Raw genomic sequence first — 18,764 nt, 5'->3', positions numbered from 1 at the left:
TTGTAAAATAAAACAAATACTATGTTTGCTTTACCATCTATTCTTCAGCTAACTGTTTGTTCTTTTTTCTTCTGTTCCCTTTCTATAAAGAAATAAAGAGTTTAAACATAGGTAAGACATGAGCTCTTTCCCATATAATTTGATATGGTTTGTTTGCTTCATTGTGTTTGCTTTTTGTGTTGTGCTTCTTGTGTAATGTTATGTTCTTCATGTACCATATATAGAAACATTTTTATGTGCTAATTGTGTGTTATGAATATGATAAGCATTAGCAATTATGAAATGCAGTCAAAAAGCAGCCAATAAGTCCTGACAGTAATTAGAAATTTCTAGTAGAATGCAAGTATAATGAACCCCAAGCTAACTTCTAGATAAACACCTCTCCCTGCTGTCTATAATTGGTCTAAATGGTCAAGGTAAACTACAACAGCATTTTCACAAATGCCAGAAGGGTTCACAAAAGCACTAATGACTGCATATAGGTCAAAAACTCATTTTCTGGTCATTAATGATTTTCTGAACCCGCTGTCTTTTGCCATAATTTAGTTTATATTTCTTTTTTCAAACCCATTTAATAGCCAGCCTGTGGGGCTGGCTGTGTGCAACCACTAGAAGCAGTCACTGTGAGATTCAGGAGGGAGGCCTGACCCTCCTGCATGTCAGGAGGAGAGCACTAGGACTTCTGGATGGCTGCAGCATAGGAAACACTTGTGCCTCCTGACATGCCACACCTGGGACAGGGATCATATTCACCCTGGAGGAAATTAAGGGCAAGAACAAGAAGAGTTCTTGTAAACTGTTTCATAGTGTCCTGTGCATTACCCTTTTTAAACCATACTTTCCATTTCTGTGACAAGTTGATGGAATAGATGGTCTGGACTAAACAGGATCATTTCCCCTTAGCAATATATTTTGGCATAGAAACACCCCTAACTGTTCTTATCTGGGTGAATTCATTCACAATTTGCTGATGATTATTGGTGATGCTGGAGGCTCCTCATTTGCTTTAACTAAGCCTAGTTAGTTTTCCATCTGCTTAGAGATTTGCTGTGGACAGCTTCTCTTTTGGTAAAGCTTAAAGAAAAGCTGCTGTTGAAACAGAATTTGATGCACCTGTGAGAAGAACAGGGAGAATGAGCTGCACTTGCTGCTGGGTCCCAGGTCCCTCAGAGAGCAGAGTGAGGCTGCAGGTGGTGTGACCACACATTCACTCGGGGGCTGGAGCCACAGACATTATTGGCAGTGGCCTCTGAGCTACCCTGAATGCCATGGAGAATCTTTTAAAGCAAGTTACAATCCTTGGCCTTCTATAATTCAAGTGAAAGATTGCAAGGGTGCAGAGAAAAGAGAGGCAGAGCTCTTTAATTGCTCAGATGCCAGTTTGAGAAATATTGAGTACTCATTTATAAAACAAATCCCTGTTTGAGGTAATAGTCTCATTGATTCTTTGGGAGCACAAAGAGTGCATGTTACCTTCCAGCAGTCATTTTCTGTCAAATTCCCTCAAAAATTTGCTTTGAGTTTTCCACTATCACTGTTCTCTGACCTAGTTCAGGAAAGAGGGGAGGAGTATGGAACAGGTCTGCAGCTCCAGTGAGCTGCTCTCTGATCTGGAACCAAAGCTTGTGACTGACCCCTGGCACAGCTGCCCTGGGGGAGATTCCAGAGGAGAAAGGCAGGGTAAGCTCCATGGATGCACCATGACTGCAGGAGAGGAGAGGGAATATTCCCATATCCCATGTTCTGCCATTGCTCTTTACCCTGACTCATGTCTTATCCCATCCTGGGCACACCTAGGGCTGGCTGAGGGCAGAGGAGAGGCAGGGGTGGGCACAGCCTGGCAAAACCATGTGTAAAACAAGAGACCCTTCCGTTCCTGCAGGGTGGCTGCTGCTCCCCTGGGCGCTGTGTGAGCAGCTCTCTCTCAGCACTGACTCCAGCAGGACCCTCCCTTCCAGGGGCAAGCAGCAGTGTCTGTGCCCAGCCCCAGCCTGTGCCCAGCTCCTGGAGGTGCCCATTTGGCCAGGATGGGGGATGTACCTTTTTGCACAAGGGCCTTGCCAAAGGCACCAGCTGCAGGGCAGCCTTGAGCTAAGTCTGGGTGTGTTTGTGAGGTGCAGCACAACACCAGTGCCACAGCAGAGTGTTCTTCAGTGTGAGGGGAAAGCATGGTGGGAGAACAGAGCAGAGTTTGGAAAGCGTTTGGAAGCAATGACAGACATGCAGGTGTTAGTATGGCTCAGATACCTGGGAGACTGGAGGAATCTCTAAAGTGGAAAGAGCTATTTTTCTATGGAGCATTATTTTGGAGGGATGAGAAGGAATGTGGTAAGGGTGTAGTGAAGAGGCGCAGTCTGCTGCTGAAGATAATAAGACAAACTTGGGGAATAATGAGATTGTCCTCTAATCTCAAGCATGTCACTAGTTTCCCTGCATAACTTTGTCTACACCACTTAACCTCTCTGTGCCTCAGTTTCCTCCTCTGTAAAATGGGTGCTACACCCATCTTTTTAAAGTACTCTGAGATCCATGCATGAAATAAACCTGCCAAGTATTTTTTTTGTTTATTGTATTTCTTCATCTCTAATTTCTACACTCCTAGACTTCAGCAGATGGTATTGCCTCTGCCTACTGAATTGAGATCCAACCAATCTCCTTCCTACTTTCTACAGTCTTAGAACAAACCACTATTGACCTAAACCCATGGCATGTCAAAGACTGGCATAGAGGAAAATAACTGTAGAAAGTGATATTTTGGGGCCTCCTCATTCTTCCAAATGTGGTCATGACCACATGGCCACAGTTATCTTGGTGTGCCGATGGATCCATCTGCCGAAAGTGGCTTTATGATAGTTTCAGCGATTCTGCTCGAGAAATGGCCTAATCCATCATAGCTTACCTCTGTGTATCCTCACTCTTGGAGATGGGCACTTTTGCCACATGAAACTAGGAGTGTGGATATTTGGAGGCAAATATCTCTGGTTACTGGTAAGTAACCTTCATTTTTTTCTTCCCGTCTTCATTTGTCTTCTATGCTTTGAAACCATCATTGACCTTATTTACGCTCACCCATAGGCTCCAAAGGCTGGAAAATCCACATCATGCTTAAAATCCAAATAAACTGAGTAAAACTAGCCAGGCAAGATTTTGAAAATATTTCTGCACTGCAGTTCTGTGTGTGTGAATGTATATATATTGTGAAGATTGACATTTCTCAATTTGCAGATGATTTGCTAAAGTAGTTCCAAAATGTGACAAGCTGTCAAAAAACATATATTTCAGAAGAGAAGTAGCTTTCCATATGAGCGCCCATTCCAATCACAAACTGAGGACCAGTTTTTCAATAACAGAAGGTTTGGAGTTAAAGTCAGACACTTGGGGTCTCTGGTTTTAGTTATATAACCAACTTCATCTGCTGTAAATGAGATTCTTGATAAGAATGAATGAGAACAAATTTGCTTTAGAAATAAATTTGTTATGCCTCTGCCTTCTATTTATACAAGACCTCACAAATCTTGTGGCGTAATCTAAGTAACTCAGAAGCTGATTCTTTGATCCTACTCCTATGACTTCTGCTTCCAAAGGAAGTTAAAACAAGGTAGCGGAAGGGGGGAAACAGATAAGCTGAAGAGAATTGACCTGGAGCAGATCTAAAGGGCTAAAGAGATCAAGAGGAAAGACTGCTGTGCAGCTCTGGCTTATTGGGCTCTGCTGTGCAGGGTTCAGTGTAGAAGAATGAGTGAGATTTAAAATTACAATCCCTCTGAGCACTGACCAGGCCCTAATCAAGTCAGGTCCTCAGGTGATGGTCCTTCAGACCTCACCTCCGTACAAAGGTGTCAGACTTTCTTTCCAGATCTTTCTGTGCCTGATGAGTATCCAAGCTCTGAAAGCCTGTGAAGTTTCTAGACTGCTCAGCTGTTTCTGTTTTATGCTTTCTTTTTCTCTAAAGCAACAATCCTGCTCATAAATACTATCTGGCCGTGGACCCTGTTTCAGGCTCCCTCTACGTGTCGGACACCAATAGCCGACGGATTTACAGAGTCAAGTCCCTCACGGGCACGAAGGACCTTGCTGGTAACTCTGAAGTGGTGGCAGGGACAGGAGAGCAGTGCCTGCCCTTTGATGAAGCCAGATGTGGGGATGGAGGGAAGGCAGTGGATGCAACCCTAATGAGCCCTCGAGGTAAAGGAGGAAAAGAAGCCTGAGAGAATGGCTGTGTGCAGCTAGGCTGGATGTGGAAATAATTATCTGGCAATTAAATCACTCCTTGCTTGGTGATTTTTATTCTGGGCTTTAATTACAGTGGATTGGCAAGTGTTCGTGCTTTGTTTAGTTAAAGCAAACTTTATTACCCCGGCAGTGAGTGCTGCAAAAGGAGAACAGAACACAAATTAGCAGGGTACCGTTCACTCCAAGAAGCCAGCGTGTGAACTGGGAAACTGATTACTGTTTGAGATGCAGTCTTTGGGGAGAGAAATTGCTTGCTGTGTCTTTTCTCTGAGTTTTTCCTCCATGTATCTCCTTTTTCTTCAGAGTCAGAGAAAAAAATAAAAGGATTTTTGCCCTTTCCAGTTTCTAATTTTTGACAAAAGGTTTTCAAGATGATATAGAGATTTGGAGATGTGTTTAAGGCTTTTGTTTTTTCTCTCTTGTTTCATCTTAATTGTAAGGATGAATTAATCAGGTGTATTGCCATGTGTTTCAAACATCTTTGGGTTTTTTCAGTGGCTGAAAATAACTAGATGATCATACAGGTACACAAAAATGGAAATTCTAGTTTCTTTGTATAGGAAGTAGTTTCAGTTAACACGTAGAAATTGAAAAGATGAAGCTGTATCTTCTCTCACTGCCCAGTGGGATGAGCACTGCAACCAGTTGAGGACAGAATCAATATTTTATTTTCAGCCTGAGAAATGGACAAGGCCGTGCACCAAATCAAAGCAGGAAAGAAAGGCAAGTGAGAAAAAGGCTGCCCTCCTTCCCAACAGGCAGCAGCATCTGTCTGTTCTTGAAAGGGAGCACCCTTCCATTCTGTGCCTTTCCTCTCTAAGGACTCACAGTGTGACAGGCATTGAACCTTCCCTTTTTTATAGGCTGGCAACCCCTGTGTCTTCATCTGGAAACACCAGAGTTTCTTTCTGTATTTTCACTGCAACAGGTCAAAGAATTAAAAAACCATCTAGAAATAATACAATGTCCTCTTAGTTTTAAAAAAAAAAATTAGAGGTATTTTAAAAGCTTTTTTAAAAATTCTTCATCCTCATTAGATTCTTCAGATTAAGAAAGGAATGCCTCAAATTTCTGAGTAAAATTAGGAGATAATTTTTTAATTGGGTTTATGTAATATATCAGAGAGCTTGAATCTAGAAATAAGATGATGCATTCTGCTGGGTCTTTGGCATGTTTGGGGATTTCTGTGGTTTTCTTTAGAGCCCTGAAGGATAAACCTGCTTGATGCCATTTCAGTGGCAGAACTATGGGTTGTTGGAGGGTTCCAGAACCTGTGCTCGTTTTGGGAGGGAGGAAGGAACAGGGGACGTGAACAAATTTCACCATCTTGTAAACAAGACAAAGCCTGCCTTGAAGCCAGGAGCCTCACTGCTGCACTGAAGCCCGGGTTTTATATTTGCAGGAATTGCAGTGGATAAGTATGGACTCATGTATTTTGTGGATGCCACTATGATTAGAAAAGTGGATCAGAATGGAATTATATCGACCCTGCTGGGCTCCAATGACCTAACTGCCGTTCGACCTCTCAGCTGTGATTCCAGCATGGATGTCACCCAGGTAGATTCTTACTGCATTTATTTTCCTCTCTGTCTTAGAAGAGATGGGCATCTATTTTGGATGACTGCCTGGCCACTTAAGAAATGCATTATGCAGCACAAGATGATAACATAGTTGATTTGTTACTGAAATGGGTGAACCATCCTTTTTACTGTGGCTAACACAGTTTATTTATGCAACTATAGAGAAATAAGGTTGAGATAATGGGAGTTTTTGTCTTAATTGCCTGTTTTTCTGTAATTATTGTAGAGCTTCCACAACGTAGCATTCATTCTTGCACAGAAACACAATTAGCCAAAGTTACAACTGCACGTAGCTTTAATATTTCTGAAAAACAAAATCATTGTTTGAAATAGTTGCTGTTCATGGCTTGGTTTCATGATTTACACTGATAAACCCCTCACTAATTTGCTGTTGTTACACGTGGAATTTTAAACACTAGGAGTGTACTTTTCAGTTTCGAGTTTTACAGTAATAATTTGTGCAACTCATAGGTACGGCTGGAGTGGCCTACTGATCTCGCTGTCAATCCCATGGACAACTCCCTTTATGTCCTAGAGAACAATGTTATTTTACGGATCACAGAAAACCATCAAGTTAGCATTATTGCTGGACGCCCCATGCACTGCCAGGTTCCTGGTATAGACTACTCTCTTAGCAAACTGGCTATTCATTCTGCACTTGAATCAGCCAGTGCCATTGCCATCTCACACACAGGAGTTCTTTACATCAGTGAGACAGATGAAAAAAAAATTAATCGGCTCCGCCAGGTAACTACCAATGGAGAAATATGCCTTCTTGCAGGGGCAGCTTCAGACTGTGATTGCAAAAATGATGTCAACTGTAATTGCTATGCTGGGGATGATGGGTATGCCACTGATGCCATCTTAAATTCACCATCTTCCTTAGCTGTGGCCCCAGATGGTACCATCTACATAGCTGATCTCGGAAATATCCGCATTAGGGCTGTCAGTAAAAACAGGCCCGTTCTTAATTCCTTTAACCAATATGAAGCTGCATCTCCAGGAGAACAGGAGCTGTATGTCTTCAATGCTGATGGGATTCACCAGTACACTCTGAGCCTCGTTACTGGGGAGTACTTGTACAATTTCACCTATAGCAGCGATAACGATGTCACGGAGGTGATGGACAACAACGGCAACTCGCTGAAGGTGCGCCGGGACGCCAGCGGGATGCCCCGCCACCTGCTGATGCCGGACAATCAGATTGTCACCCTGGCCGTTGGCACCAATGGGGGACTCAAGCTGGTCTCAACACAGACCCTGGAGCTCGGATTAATGACATATAATGGAAACAGTGGTCTCTTAGCAACGAAGAGTGATGAAACAGGATGGACAACGTTTTATGAGTAAGAATGTTTTTGGATATATTAAAGCGTATGTTTATTTTTTCAAATGGTAGTCAGTAGGCCCTAGGCTGACCCTTCTGCAGTTTGTTGTAGGTTTTTCAATGATACTGAGTAAGGCCATTGTGCCTCAGTCCAGAGCGATGCTGGAAATGGTTAAGTGGCTTTGTGATGGCGTCCTTTGGGTGGGTGCTGATCCCCCTAAATCCCTGCCTGGGGTTTGAGTTTGGGCAGCTCATCCCCACCCAGCACAGAGAACCTGTGCCATGGCCAGAACCTCAGCTTAGTTTAAGCTGCTGTTCATGGTCAGCACGGCTGCCCAGAGCCAGAGCAGCCCAGCACTCCCCCTGCAGCTCCCACAGAGCTGCTCTCTCTAGGAGCCCTCATGCTGCAGCTTCTTCTGGAACTCAAATTATCTCTCTTTCTGTTCAGCCTCATATATTACTCATGGTTGTTAAAATGTTGATTAACTTCAATGATTGTTCATTCCTGAGACAAGTGAGGAAATTAGATCCCCAGCTATCTGTCAGACCCCTGGTGTAACTTCCATAATTTGTAGATAACCCAAAAGCACACTGGTGTTCATGAGCATATAGATTAAATAGACAGAACTTCCTCTTTAAATGAAATTCATCTGAAGAGATGAGTTTCAAAAGTATATTAAAAATCTAGAAAAACTAGTCCAATTTTTATTAATATTTATCCTGTTCTTAGTAGTCTCATTGCCATTTTTTGATCAAAAAGTATTAAAAAGAGAAGCTAAATGACATATTGAAAAATATATTTAAGTATATGGCAAGTATGATGCCATATATTTTGTCTGAATTAGTTAATAATTCAAAAATATCATTCTCCAAATCAGTGAGTAGAAAATAGGAGTAAGCTTTATATTTAATTTTAAATGGCAGGCTTATTTTCAAGTCACAGCCTAGCAATGGCACACACCTCTTAGTTTATTGATGCATTCAGCTTGGCCACCTGTTTCCTCTGTTCAGAGAAAACATAAGAAATGCAGGGATGGAGGGAGCTGTGCTCAGTGTGCTGGGAATGCCTGCCCTGCTCAGCAGGGATGCTGCACACGCAGTTCCCTTTGGAAGGAAAGCAGTGCCCTCTCGTGGGGCCCTGCATGCCCAACCACTCACTGCTCTCCTCCAGCCCGGGCCTCCACCTGGGCAGGGCCTTCTTTGTCCTTCATATTTGGCAAAAATTAATTCTTCACCACAAATAATTCAGTTACATGACCACATGAAGGTATTACCTGCTGATTATAAGCTCGATTAAAAGCTCACTGGACTAGACAGAATAAATTTCATATTATTGTTGATGAGATGTGAATGCCCTTCTGAGAAGGTTTTTTTGTTGTTTTTTTTTTTTTTCCTGAATAGGCAGCTCAAGGTGCAGTCACATAAATTAGGTATTTCTCAAAACACCAGAAACTAAATAGTGAATTAATTTAAAACTCTATGTGAAAATCCATGAAACATTAAAAAATGTCATCAGAAAGTTACTGGTTACAAAACTGGTATAACTGGTGTCTGAGAGTCACACCTAGTGATAAGTTAACATGGTTTATTAGCAAAATTCTGTTATGATTCCTAAGGAAATACAGAAGGTAGAGGCTTTGATGTCTTACTGAGATCAGCTGAAAATATAATTTAATGTGTACATAGTGCTACAAATTTTTTTCCAAGATCAAATAAGAAAAGATGCACAACCTCTGCCTCAGGTCAGTGGAAGTTAAATGCCATCTTTAGATCTAAATATTACAGCCTGAGGTACTGTCTTAGATAATTAGTTACTTTGATGAGGCAGCAGAAATAATTCATTTCTCCCAAATTTGTACATACATTCTCATAAGCATAGAGCTCATAGATGAGAGAACCATAAAAACATTATTTAAATTGAATATACAAACCTAAACAATCACAGTCCACAGTCACTCAGTACTGGTTTCTGGTTTCTGTTTTTTCTTTGGAACATCTCCTAAGAGAAAATTCTGTATTCATCATTCTGAAATTTTTTTGGTAGCTATAACTTAATATCAATTTAAGATGAAAGAAGTATTCAGCCAATGAGAGTTTATAAGGACAATAAAATAGTTTTCTGTGCAGTTACATTCATGCATTCATACAGACATAATCAGCAGTCAAAATTGTTAATATGGCAGCAGAACTGGAAAAGAACAGAGGTCTTTTAAATGGTAAAGTACTACATGAGCTAAAGTTCTTATGAAAAATTTATGTCAGTGCATTTATATCAACCAGGCACTGAAGTGCCGTGTTATCTTATTGGGTATATTCCTCTCAATTTTAAATTTTAAAATTTCAACTTCACCCTGAAAATGCTCTCAGAATTTAATTTGTACAGTTAATCTAGGTGTGCATCTGCATCAGCAGAGAGTTGCAGACACAGGCTGGTTTGTGTGTGTGCACACTCCATATGTGAATTCTATAGATAGCATCTGTGCACGTGCATGCAGCTCATTTGCAGCAGGAGCAGCCAAGGCTCTTCAATAATAGAACAGCTACCAGCAGGCTCACATGGGGTAATTTAAGCTTGGCTTGGGCATGAAGCACAGATCTTTGAAGCAGCTCCCAGTGGTATTCCTCTCGGTCTAGGGAGCATCCTGAGAGAGTGCTGCAGTTTTTTCTGGAATCAGTTTTAAAAGGGAGAGAAGACAGGGGTGTGTGTAAATGTGTGTGGGTCTGTGCCTTGCCCAGCTCTGTGTTCAGTCAGAAGCTGCTGTTCCTCCTCTCTGCAGTGCTGGTTATGGCCCTGCCCTTCCTGCTCCACCCACGAGCTGTCAGGAGCACAACTCAAACCTGAGGCTGGGATGCTGCTCGTAGAAATTGCCTGAGGATTCGAGGTGCCACAGCAGTGGCCAGGGACCGCAGCCCTCAGGGCACTGTCACGAGCCCACTGAAGGGATGGATGCACAGATGCTTGTGGCTACCTGAGAAGGTGCCAGGTGCTCAGCTGTGTCCCATGGTCCAGGCTGAGCTGTAGGTGTAGCCATGGGCAGCTCAGAGCCATCAGGCTGCAGAGACAGCCGCCAGCTTTGTCACCCAGAGCTGTCCTGGGAAAGCTTTGCCTGCTGCCAGGGGGTCTGGGTCACAGTTAGCAAAGATCCGGTGAGGTAGCAGTGGGGAGATGCTGTTTGTTGGTTTTTAAGGTGCTGGGATAAAGAAAGCTTGTTTGACCTTGTAATGTTATTAGTAGAAAAACTTGGGATGAAGCCTTACTCTAACTGAACTCAGTAACAAAAGCTCAGGAATTTCAGAGTACCCAGAGCCCACCTCATTTGAAAATGTAAAGGTTGCCTTATCAGACTTGATTCATCCAGGCTGATGCTGTGTCACACATTGCAGTAGGCAGAGACTGCTTCTGAAGAAGACACCATGTCAATTAATATATTTTTCATTGTAAATTTTTGGTTTTTACATCATCAGACCCAGGTTCATGACATGAAGAAGAGAAGTGCATAGTCATTTAATTAATATATAGTTTATTATTCAGATAAATGTCTGGGTGTTGTATTCTACTGAGCACTTGCTCTCATTTAATGCATAAATTCTAAAAAAACCTCAGGAATATGTCACTTAAATTTTGTGGTCGATAAAAGGTTTCTGTTATATTAATTTTAATTTTTTTACCTTTAAAGTATTTTTTAAATAAGATTTTATTTTCATACAATGGACAAAGTAGAAATGCCTTCTTTATTGGTATCAGAGTGTGTATATATCATTTAAGTAGTGAATTTTTTCTATATGTCACTCGTAATCTAAATGGTCTGTAGATCTTCAATGAGAGTTCTTTTGTATGTATTTTGTATCCATCACTTGCTTAAAGTCCTTTTAATCTGTACTGTTGCTGCTTTCAAAGCTGTGACCAGCACTGGGAACCCACCCCATGGCAGGGGTAAAACAATCATTTCTTGAAATAGCACTGGAATATTTCCATTTTTCCGCTTCAATCTAAGTACATCCACATCCATATTTACTTTTTAGACTGCCCTTACACTTTGAATAGAGATTTCCAGTGAGTAGCCCACAGCAATCCCCAGGAATTTTTCCTAGGTTAATTAAAAACCCAGCAATGTGAATGAAAACTTTAAATTAATGTCTCATTTGCATTGCCTAAAATATATTTGCTGATGGGGAGTTTCACCAGCCATTTTTCTGGAAGTTCACCGAGTGCTGCAGAGTCACACTGGAGACACTCATAGTTTTTTCTAGTTTGTCCTAAATAACACTGCCTGTGCTGTAAGATTTGACATCCAAGTGTTCTCTTCCTCACTCTGCTCATCATGAAACACACCACATACAGACTCTTAAGGGGCCTTATTAACCTTTAAAATTTTTGAAATTGTCCATTTTTGTACTTTTTATTTTTCCCCTGCAAGACAGATGCTTGGCTGGATCCAGTTCTTCCTTTAGCTATTCTTTTGGAGTACTTTTCAATATTTTTGTGAAGACCTCTATAAAGACCTAACCCACTTTCATAGATTATCTCAACATATTATCTTTTTTTCAGTATCTTGCTGATATGATAATATATCTATATATAAATATATATGTATCTGTGGGGAGAAACTTGTGACTATATTGGGGAAAATCATGCTGCTTAATCTTTCTTTGATCCTGAGCCACTTAAATGAACACCATGTGTTATTGGTCCCTTTTAGGTCCCATGATGCTTTGTTTTATTGATTTCCTTCTTTGCCTAATACTTCCATTGGTTCTGGTAAGGCTTGTTGCTCCACAGGTGACTTTTTCCTTCCTCCTCAATATTCAGTTGAATGGGTGCAACCATTTGCAATGGATTTGAAAGTCATATATTTTGTTTATTTTAACTGAGGAGAAAATCTGTGTCTTAATTTTTTAGATGTGCTGTACAGTTCAGGTGGCCTAGTCTGAGGTGTCTGAGTGTTTTGATTGTAAAGCCATGTTGAAAGCTCTGATTTTGTTTTCATCTTTACAGCTAACCACAGCCTACCCTGAACTGAGCTGGCTCCATGCTACTAAACGTGCTCCTCTTCTCTTCTGTTACTCTCAGGCAGTGCAATGGATTTACCAGTTCTCTTCCAGGCTTCCTGCTCCCTGCATCTCTCCATCCCAAGGATGACCAGTTGGTTTCAATCTCTGCCTAAACTTTTCCCTTTATCTACACAGGACATTTTTTCTTGCCTTTCTGCTCTCTAGAAGCGCCTGTGCTTTGGTAGCGGCTGGGTGAGAGACTTGCACCAGTAGAGACTTGCAGCAAGCAGAGTGTCAGACTGGAATGCTGATTTTGTTTCAGGTCCCCATTTCTTGCCCCTAAGATCCAAGGGATTGCTTCTTTAGCAAATGTATGCACACAGCTAGAGCATACTGCAGGAAAGGGGGAAAGGGTATGATTTGATTTCCAGCAGCATTCCTTCTCTCCCCCCTCCTCAGGCTTTATACTTCTAAAGAAATTTAACTCTGTAAAATCATGGAAATATTTTTTTCTTTTTTTCTTTTTTTTTCTTTTTTTTTTCTTTTTTTTTAATCTTTATGCCTCTGGAGCATTTAAATAATTTTCTAAGGTCTATTCTGAGTGCTGGCTGCTGCCCTTTCTACTTTTCATCTTTCATCTTTATGATCCAAAATACTGACCCCAAAATGCAGTTCAATACCACAGATAAGATCTAAATGAAATTATAATGTTGTCAAGCTGATGTATATTTTAATACTTTATGGCAAGTTTATTCCTTGATATGTCACTCAAGACTATACTTAGTTTCCACTAGGTATTCAAAAGCAAATGTGCAGTTTATTCAATTGTTTATTTCAGTGTCCATCAGAAGTCCACTTCCTTAGAGTGAAATGCAACTATTAAAATGCAGACTAATTTACTAGTTATAATTGTTTGAGCCAAATATCACTTGGTATATTCATAATAATTTAATTAATTTAATAATTCAAAAGATGCTAGCCTGGATTTGCACCCATGTAGTTGAGATCAGTATCTAAAAACTATTATTTCATCATTAGAGACTCTTTCAAGAACAGAGAAATAGATATGGCCAGGATGTTCTTGAAAAGCTGCTTCAGTCTGGGGTTTTTTGCACAAATGTGCTGCATTATTAATACATTGGGTATTGAAATGAACATATATCCTCATGCTTTTTTGCTCTCACTAACTTTTCTATTAGCTATGATCATGAAGGGCGTCTGACCAATGTGACACGTCCCACTGGAGTGGTAACTAGCCTTCATCGGGAAATGGAAAAGTCCATTACCATCGACATTGAGAATTCTAATCGGGATGACGATGTCACAGTCATCACAAATCTCTCCTCTGTGGAGGCTTCCTATACAGTTGTTCAAGGTACCAAAGCACACCTCTCAGCACACTCCTAACCACACACACAGCCTGAGAAAGCAATTCACTTCGTGTCATTAGTACACCTATGAGCAGGGGGAAACCGTGTAAGGTTTGCAAGAAAAACTCCCAAAAAGCTTATTCTTAAAATGACAGGTCTTCAGGACAGGTAAGAGCCATTTCACAGTCCTGCTTTTATTCAAGTAATTATGCTCACTGTCTGCTGGGGAAAGTTAATCCTGCCACTGCCTCCTGGGTCAGGGTCACTTCACCCACTTGCATATTTCTCTGTACATCCCTGCAAAATTGGTTCTGACTTCTGTGCCACAGAGATGCAACCTGACTGCTGGGGGAGATCCTTCTGGAGAGGCTCAGGAAGCCTTCTAGTAGAAGACATCTTCTAAATGTATACACTGCCATTAATAAGAGTGTAGAACAGTCAGGGCAGTGGATGGTGTGTGCCAGAGTTGGCTCTCCCAGAGCAGAGTTACAGCCTGAGGGTGGCAGGAGGCAGCAGCAGCAGCACAGGCTCAGAGTTTGTGCAGAGCATTCCAGCACCGCCCAGGCATTGCATCTGATGGAGTGGGGTCAGTTATCAAATACAGACTGAAAGGGATTTGGTGAGTGGTGGGGCTTTTTAATTAAGATATAACGTCACTGGAATGAGAATATCACCATCAAACAATAGTCTCCTCCTGACATAAATGTCAACATTTGTAGACTATTATACCGTGACAGCTTCGGTTACAAAGACTTAATTTCTCTTATAGCAGATGATTAATTACGTAGATGCTGTCCTTCTGTCAAGCAAATATTGATGTGTTGCTGACAGCTGCACACTCTGGCACTCCATCCTGGCTGAGAGGGGACTTGGCTGTGTCAAACAGCTGGAGAGCAGCATGGCCAGAGAAGCACAGGCTTGTTTCTGTAACTCCTCTCAAACAGGGGCTGGGTGTGCACATCAGGGCAGTGAGGGGGGGCAGGAGAGGGAGCCACTGTGGCTGCCAGCTTGCACTGCTGGAGCCTCACACCTTGAGGGTTTAAAGCCACGCTGTAATTCTGTACAAAACCTCTGCTTGGAGACAGTTTTTAAACAGAGGGAAACAAAAAAGAAGAGGCACGCACTTCTTCCTACTTATAAAAGAGTCCAGCAATCATCATCTTTTTCTTTTTGTCCTGGAGTTTAATGCTTTGTTGTTTATCCAGCAGTTCAGTTTTCAGGAGTTTTTGTTCATATCAGAAATAAATTACATGGTTCAACACATATCACTGTGCATTTTGATTCACAATTAAGACTGAAGGGAAAAGATAATGAAATAAACACAGTATCTCTCTGCAGGCTCACTGTTACACTACTGTTCTTTACATGAATCAGTAACATCTGTAATTTCCACCATAGTACCACGTAAATGGTAATTGCAGGCTGACTTCATTTAACATCAACAGGAGTGCAATAAAAAACCAATCAAATTAAGCTATATGTTTTCTTTATGACTGGAGTAGCTAAATTATTTTCTTTTCATTATTGCTGTAGATCAAGTGAGGAACAGCTACCAGCTCTGTAATAATGGTACTTTGAGAGTGATGTATGCCAATGGCATGAGCATTAGCTTTCACAGCGAGCCTCATGTCCTGGCTGGGACTGTGACTCCCACCATAGGACGCTGTAATATTTCTCTGCCCATGGAAAATGGTTTAAACTCAATTGAATGGCGCCTGAGGAAGGAGCAGATTAAAGGCAAAGTGACGGTGTTTGGAAGAAAGCTCAGGGTAAGTAGAACCTGTTGTTACAATAATCATCCTTTCTTCTTTGGGCAGAAAATTCTTTTGTTTTTATTTGGAAGGATGTTACTTTTGCTTGTTAAAAATGTACAGCTCTGGGATTGTCTTTGGTGTGACACTGTTGGAGAGCTCAGTTGGCTGCATGGGATCATCTGCTGCAAGCAGCTGTAGAGCTTTGTTACTAAAAGTATTCCAAAAGAGATTGGTAAAAATATCTAAAATATTACAGAATCACAGAATCATCAGTGTTAGAATAGACCTTCCAGATCATGTAGTCCAATCATAGCCCCAGCCCTGTAATAACCATATTCCCAAATGCCATATCCCTATGCCTCTGGAACACATCCAGAGATGGTAACTCCACCACCTTCCTGGGCAACATATTCTAATGCATGAGCACTCTTTCAGTGAAAAAGCTTTTTCAAATATCTAATCTGAAATCCCCCTGGTGCAACTTCAGGCCATTTCCTCTTGTCCTTCCAGTTGAGAAGAGGCAGAAGAGATTCCCATCTTGCTAACTCCTTACAGGGATTTGTAGAGAGCAATTAGGTACCCCCAAACCAACTTTTCTGCAGATTAAACACCCCCAGCTCCCTCAGCCATTCCTCTAAAGGTGTTTTCTAGAGCCTCCCCCTGCTTCATTGCCCTGTTGCTGCAAAATTCCCTGCCTCTCAAGGGAGTGGGAATGTGAGCACTCACCACTTGTAAAACTGCCAGGACAGCCTTACCCTTGCTGGTACTGGGGAGCAAACACAACTACAGCATTCTGCTGCTGTGAAATCCCCCTACAGACTCACTGAGACAGGCATGTTGTGTTTGTTCCCTTTCCCAAATGGCAGATTGGAAAATAATTGCCATAATTACAAAATCCTAAGCACAGGATAAGGAAGACAGTCAGGTCATGTAATCCGTCCCCTGCCAAATTAAAGATCTGCTGCAGCTGGATTAATCCCATTCTGTGCTTTGCTGGCCAGATTTTCACTGATTTTTTTGACTGGACTACTTCAGTATGTGCAGTTTAGGAAGGGATTTGAGATACTGGGCAGAAAACAAATGCAGTGCTGATCAAGTCCTCACTCTTTTAGCAATCCTTTCAACATTGCTGAACACAAAGTGCAGTTCAGTGTGTTCAAGATCACATAGAAAATGCACTATATGCAAGCAATTATGTAGTGATTTACCAAAAAAAAAGAGGCTTGGATGTTAATTTTTTTATATTTTCCTATTGCTAGCATCTTATTCCCAGTGTTGAGTTGACAAATCGTAACTCACAAATGCTCAGAATGTACTTACTTGGGAGAGGGGGAAGGCTGGACAAAAAAATTGAATGAGATTAGCAGCTAATCCTTAATGACTAAATTTCATGTCTGTGTAATTGATTTTTGATGTGTTGACCTGCAGCAGTTGATTAGAAGTGGAAAACAGGTCAGCTCTACATTTTGACTAGGTGTTGTTCAAAATAAAAATAAGATGCTGAAATGAAATTGCAGTAATCCTAATTCCCAATACTAAAAATTTAATAGAGGTACTTGTGGTAATTAGCTCAAGTTAAGCACATCTTAGTGCTGAAACCTTGCCTGAGATAGATAGGTTTTCTGAGATAGGTTTTTTTGCATCATGTTTATGCAAATCAAAACAATGCTTTATCTAGCAACACCTCAACATTTAATTGTCTGGTGTTAGTTCCTGTAACAATAATCACATATCCATTTAGCTCTTTTAAATGAAAATCACTATGAGATTATCACAGGTTGAGTGGACTGAAAATGAAATTTGAAAACAAGGGAGAAAGCATAGAATTTATTTGCATCTCATTTATTCTGATTCATCTTTACAAGTTGCTTAGTGAGCGAAGCAGAGCAAGTGTGTTGGAATGCTGTGGGGAGCAGGTGGCACACAGTGACACAGAGCAGGGCACTGCTGCAGAGCTGACAGAGCAGCAGGGCCACCTCCTGGAGCCCCAGTTCACCATCAGTGTGACTGGAGGGTGGGCATTCTTGGTGATTCACCTCTTGCCTGAGTACTTCACCCCACAGTGCTCTGGGGAATATTTGTTGGAGCCCACGCCCCTGTGCTTCTTAAAGGGGGCTTATAAAAAGATGGGGAGAGACTTTGTTTTAGGGTCTGTTGTGATAGAGCAAGGTGTGGCAGCTTTATCCAAAAGAGGGTAGATGTAAAGTAGTGATACAGAAGCTTTTTATGGTGCTGTGGAGAGGCACTGGCTCAGGTTGCCCAGAGCAGTGGTAGGTGCCCCATTCCTGAAGCATTGAGGGTGAGGTTGGCAGGGCTCTGCAGAGCCTCCTCCAGTTGAAGATGTCCCTGCTCAGTGCAGAGGGGTTGTACTGGGAGATTCACAGGTTCCTTCCAACCCAACGTGTTGGCAGGCTGTATGAGCCCTCACACAGTGGTGCTGCCTGAGCCCAGGCTCTGCCCTCCCAGCCGCACCTGTAGGAATCTGCACACCTGCCTGGGCACGTTTCATCAACCTGAGGAAGGAACTGCACCTTTATCTTACCCCACTCACTGCTGCTGTGCGATGCACCACACTTCAGTGTCTTGCTGTAGTTTCAGATAAAGTCCTGCTGAGATTCCTGTCTGAAGAGTTTTGGTTATGGAGCAGCATCCTGTAAGTGGTTCCTGTGGCCAGACCTTTCCAGGGCACAAAGGGCTCATCTCTAGGGCCACCTCAGCAGCAGCCAGGGGAAAACCAGATTAGTGAACAAAAGAGAAAGGGCCTGTTGAGCAATCTGCAGTTGTGATACTTGTGACTGCTCTCAGTGTCCCCAGGAAGGGTGGGAATTATCAGTCTGTTTGGGTTTCTATATAATTAATATGATACTGCAATTACAGTCTCTGGTTTTACTCATTTTACAAATGCAAATGAAGGTACTGAATTCTCCAAGCAGGTGATGTGCGTGTGTGCATCTCCAAGTGATATTTGTGTGTGTGCACGGCTCTTGTGTGTGTAATCATTTTTAAAAACCTAATAATTTTGTTTTCTATGGCAAAACCAAATAACTGTTATAAAGTTTCTGAGAAAAGAAGGGATACCTGCAGTCAGACTTTCCTTTGTGCAGATTTCTATTGCAGTTACTGTAATGGAGAGAACAAAACCCAGAAATCCTGACTGATTTATGAAGCTTCAGAAGTTACAAAACACCAAAACAAACAAAACCCCCAAAGCTAAAATTCAGTTCATAATCTATCTGAAAGACTTTTCTTTTTTTTTTTTTTTTTTAGAAAATCTACTTACCCATAAGAAATTGGGCTATTTCAGTCATACACTGACCCTTTATTTCTATAGCTAAATGTTTTTGAGGTGTAAAAGCTCTCTTCTGCTCATGAAAAGGGTTTTTTTTTCAATATGTCTGCCATCAGGGTTGATCCTACAAAACAAGAGTAACCAGCTGAGAAACTACTAATGCTGAGTTTGGCTTCCCTGGCTTTATTTTCATTGCAATGGGAGAGCAGAATATGACTT

General features: G+C 41.6%; 1 protein-coding gene across 1 annotated transcript in view; it reads left to right on the top strand.

The window, feature by feature from the left end:
- The window catches only part of TENM2 (teneurin transmembrane protein 2), a 505,046-nt gene that overhangs the window by 475,306 nt on the left and 10,976 nt on the right, over nt 1-18,764 (top strand). The window contains exons 21-26 of the mRNA XM_059483440.1: nt 91-111; nt 3,953-4,185; nt 5,636-5,790; nt 6,285-7,159; nt 13,332-13,507; nt 15,036-15,271. Coding sequence (XP_059339423.1) covers nt 91-111; nt 3,953-4,185; nt 5,636-5,790; nt 6,285-7,159; nt 13,332-13,507; nt 15,036-15,271 — 1,696 coding nt within the window. The remainder of the gene's footprint in view (nt 1-90; nt 112-3,952; nt 4,186-5,635; nt 5,791-6,284; nt 7,160-13,331; nt 13,508-15,035; nt 15,272-18,764) is intronic.

The sequence above is a fragment of the Ammospiza nelsoni genome, chromosome 16 (assembly GCF_027579445.1).
Source record: "Ammospiza nelsoni isolate bAmmNel1 chromosome 16, bAmmNel1.pri, whole genome shotgun sequence".
Classification (NCBI taxonomy): Eukaryota; Metazoa; Chordata; class Aves; order Passeriformes; family Passerellidae; genus Ammospiza; species Ammospiza nelsoni.
Note: the sequence above shows the minus strand (reverse complement) of the source record. Positions and strands in the feature narration are given on the sequence as shown.